This window comes from Botrytis deweyae (genome assembly GCF_014898535.1).
Source record: "Botrytis deweyae strain B1 chromosome Unknown BDEW_063, whole genome shotgun sequence".
Taxonomy (NCBI): Eukaryota; Fungi; Ascomycota; class Leotiomycetes; order Helotiales; family Sclerotiniaceae; genus Botrytis; species Botrytis deweyae.
Genome location: NW_024066270.1, coordinates 166,005 through 168,986, shown reverse-complemented (window position 1 = coordinate 168,986; position 2,982 = coordinate 166,005). Strand labels below are relative to the sequence as shown.

Here is a 2,982-nt window from a genome sequence, read left to right as displayed (position 1 = left end):
CTAACACTTACAGCTCCCCCTCCAAAACTCAAATACTAAGAAGATAGATACATACATAGCTCTTCTCTCTCCTCTCCTCTCCTCTCCTCTCCTCTCCTCTCCTCTCCTCTCCTCTCCTCAATAATCAATCCAAATGCCATCTCACTTGCATTACCTACCCTATCTCCAGATCCTTTCATCTCAGCCTCTCCAACTTCATTCTTATCTCTCCCTCAAAAACTTCACTCACATTCAACAACCCACTCCTCGTATTCAAACCAACTTCCATAAATTACTTACTCACCATACCCATCAATTACAAAACTCTTAAACCTCCCCAAACCAGCTTCACATATAGCCAACACACTCGATCAATCACTCACCACTCACTTATTTCACTTCACACAAACAAAAAACATTCTTCATTTCAAGATCAAGATTCTTATAAACTCATTCCTATAAACAAACCACATCTCTCTCTCCTCTCCACAACGAGAACTAGGTACCTAGGGTATCAGGGGGTATATGACCATTCGTTCCGCTTACGCACCCGTCCATGTACAATTAGATACTATAATTCAATAAAACAAAGTAAAAAAGAAATCGAAAAATCCACATCTAATCCATTCCTCATTCTCCTTAATCAATCTTGTATGAATCAAGTCGATGTATATCTGCTTTTCGTTGATAAAAACATCTCATCAATTTCAACTCAATCAACTTTGAAAAACTAAAAAGACCATCGAGGAAAACCTTGAATAGACATAAAAGAGTAAAGAAAACACAAAGGAAACATGATAACACATTATTATCCTGTTCTGACGACTTCTGTTTCGGAAATTCAACCACGCTTTGATAGACATGGTGAAGAGGTGTCTGTATTATCCATCACCTCAAGCTTCACCATCAGTCGTATCTCCTGCCATTACAACATGGATCTTTACACCATCTTCACCATGGTATCAAAGAGATTGTATTTGGGTATCTCCCATATCCGTATCGAGTTCGAAATCAAATGTACGTGTAATTCAAAGGTAAAGGTAGGCAAATGCGTTTCATCTTGCGTGCATGATATATTCATATATATATAATGCTGGCGCATCGATAATATCGAAAGATGATATCATTTAAAGTTGAGGAGCTGTAGCAGCGACGATTGGTGCGCTAGGCTCAGGCTTAAGGGGTTCTTCGACCTTGGGAGCTTCGGGTGCTGCTATTGAAGTATCAGTACTATGAGCTTTCACCAAGGTTCCGATTATATATGGAGGCTCACCAGTTTCGGTCGTCTTGGCTGGTTCGGCTACAACTGGAGCTGCTTCTGCGGTAGTTGGGGCTGAAGTTTCAGCAGTTGCTGGTTCCGTCGCCTTTACTTCTGCTGAAAGGGATACGTTAGTATATGTGAGAAGGGATGAGACTAAGAGTTGACAACATACGTGCAGTTCCCTCAGCAGCTGGGTCAGTAACGGCGGTTTCGGTAGCTGGAGCTGCATCGGTCTTTTTTGCATCGGCAGTTGGTTCAGCTTCAGCCTTCTTGGATTTCTTTCCTTTGAGGAGAGCCTTGAACTTGGCCTTGATGGTCTCGAATGCTTTTGGTGCTATGGTAGGAAGGATGGTTAGTTATGATATGGAGATGGTAAGAGTACAGAAACAAATAGATCGATAGATATGTAGGAAACAAGAGATATGGTGACAAGTGTAAAAAGTAAATACCCATTTTGAAAGATGTGGTTGATTAAGGTGGTAGATAGAATTAAAGTAATAGGGCAAATAGAAATAAATCAAACGACGATAATACAATACAACGGGTGATGAAAGAATGTGATGAAAAGATAGAAAAACGAGAGTGATGGAATCAATGAAGCAAATTCAAGAAAACAATAAAGTCGTCTTAATAGAAGGAGAGAGAGAGAGAGGGAGAGAGGAAGAATGAATGAATGAATGAATGAATGAGAGAATGGATGAATGAAATGGAAGAAGAAACGATCGAAGCAGAAGATGGAAATGGAAATGATTTTACTTACGAACGCCGGGCATTTTGATAGATTTTCTTTTCGAGTGGATTAAAGCCCCTGGTATGGATGGAGTGATTTTAAATTATTTTGGTCTTTCGATGAGGTTGTCGGAAAGAAGAATGAGACCTTTTGCGAAGATCAAATTTTAAAGATTTATGAAGAGATTTGATAACTTGGGTGGATGTGTGTTCTGGAACTTTTTGATGGGAATGGGGAGTTGATTGATTTTGAATGATTTTGAATGATTTATTAATTTTGGAGAGATGAAATTATTACTCTCGTAACAACTCCTGAAGAAAAGGAAAGGGAAGTGAAGTCAAGAAAGGTAAAGTCAAGTCAAAGTCAAGTCAAGTGAAGTCAAGTAAAATGTGTGTTTGGAGTGATGATCAAAAGATTATGTATGGAAAAAGGGAGAGAAGAATGAAAATGAATCAAAATTGATAATGGGAAAGGAGGCTTGACGGTTTTTGTTGTTGAGAGAGATACACTACCTACCACACTACCAGTCTACCACACTTTCCTACCTACCCAGTCTCTTCTCTACAATAGGAAGGAAAGCGTGGAGGTCATTTGAAGGTCATTTGCAGGTCATTTGGAGATTCATTTGAAGATAAGATCAGACCAAGAATTCCAAACCTTATCTATCCCTCATTTGGGTATAACTCGAATAAATGACACATGTACTACCGATACATACAAACACATACAGACACATACAGACACATACAAAGTACACATGCACATGCACATGCCACATTCATTCAGTCATTTGTGTATTCTTTCATCCATTCAACGATGGTGGATGCATCTAGCGTAGGTGGAGAGGGAGAAAGAAAAGAAAGAAGAAAGAAGAGAGAAGAAAGAAAGAAAGAAAGAAAGAAAGAAAGAAAGAAAGAAAGAAAGAAAGAAAGAAAGAAAGAAAGAAAGAAAGAAAGAAAGACATGGGCATTACCTCCTAGGTAGATAGTATTCTTCGTATCACGTTTATTCT

At 38.9% G+C, this 2,982-nt stretch overlaps 1 protein-coding gene across 1 annotated transcript; it reads right to left on the bottom strand.

Moving 5' to 3' along the window:
- Positions 1-1,106: 1,106 nt before the first annotated feature.
- Positions 1,107-2,013, bottom strand: EAE98_012332 (uncharacterized protein; the record flags this gene model as incomplete). Its single annotated transcript, XM_038959957.1, has 4 exons — positions 1,107-1,192; positions 1,253-1,354; positions 1,413-1,574; positions 2,001-2,013. The coding sequence occupies 4 exons, from the start codon at positions 2,011-2,013 to the stop codon at positions 1,107-1,109; spliced, it is 363 nt and encodes a 120-aa protein (XP_038803714.1).
- Between the last annotated feature and the right edge of the window lie 969 nt (positions 2,014-2,982).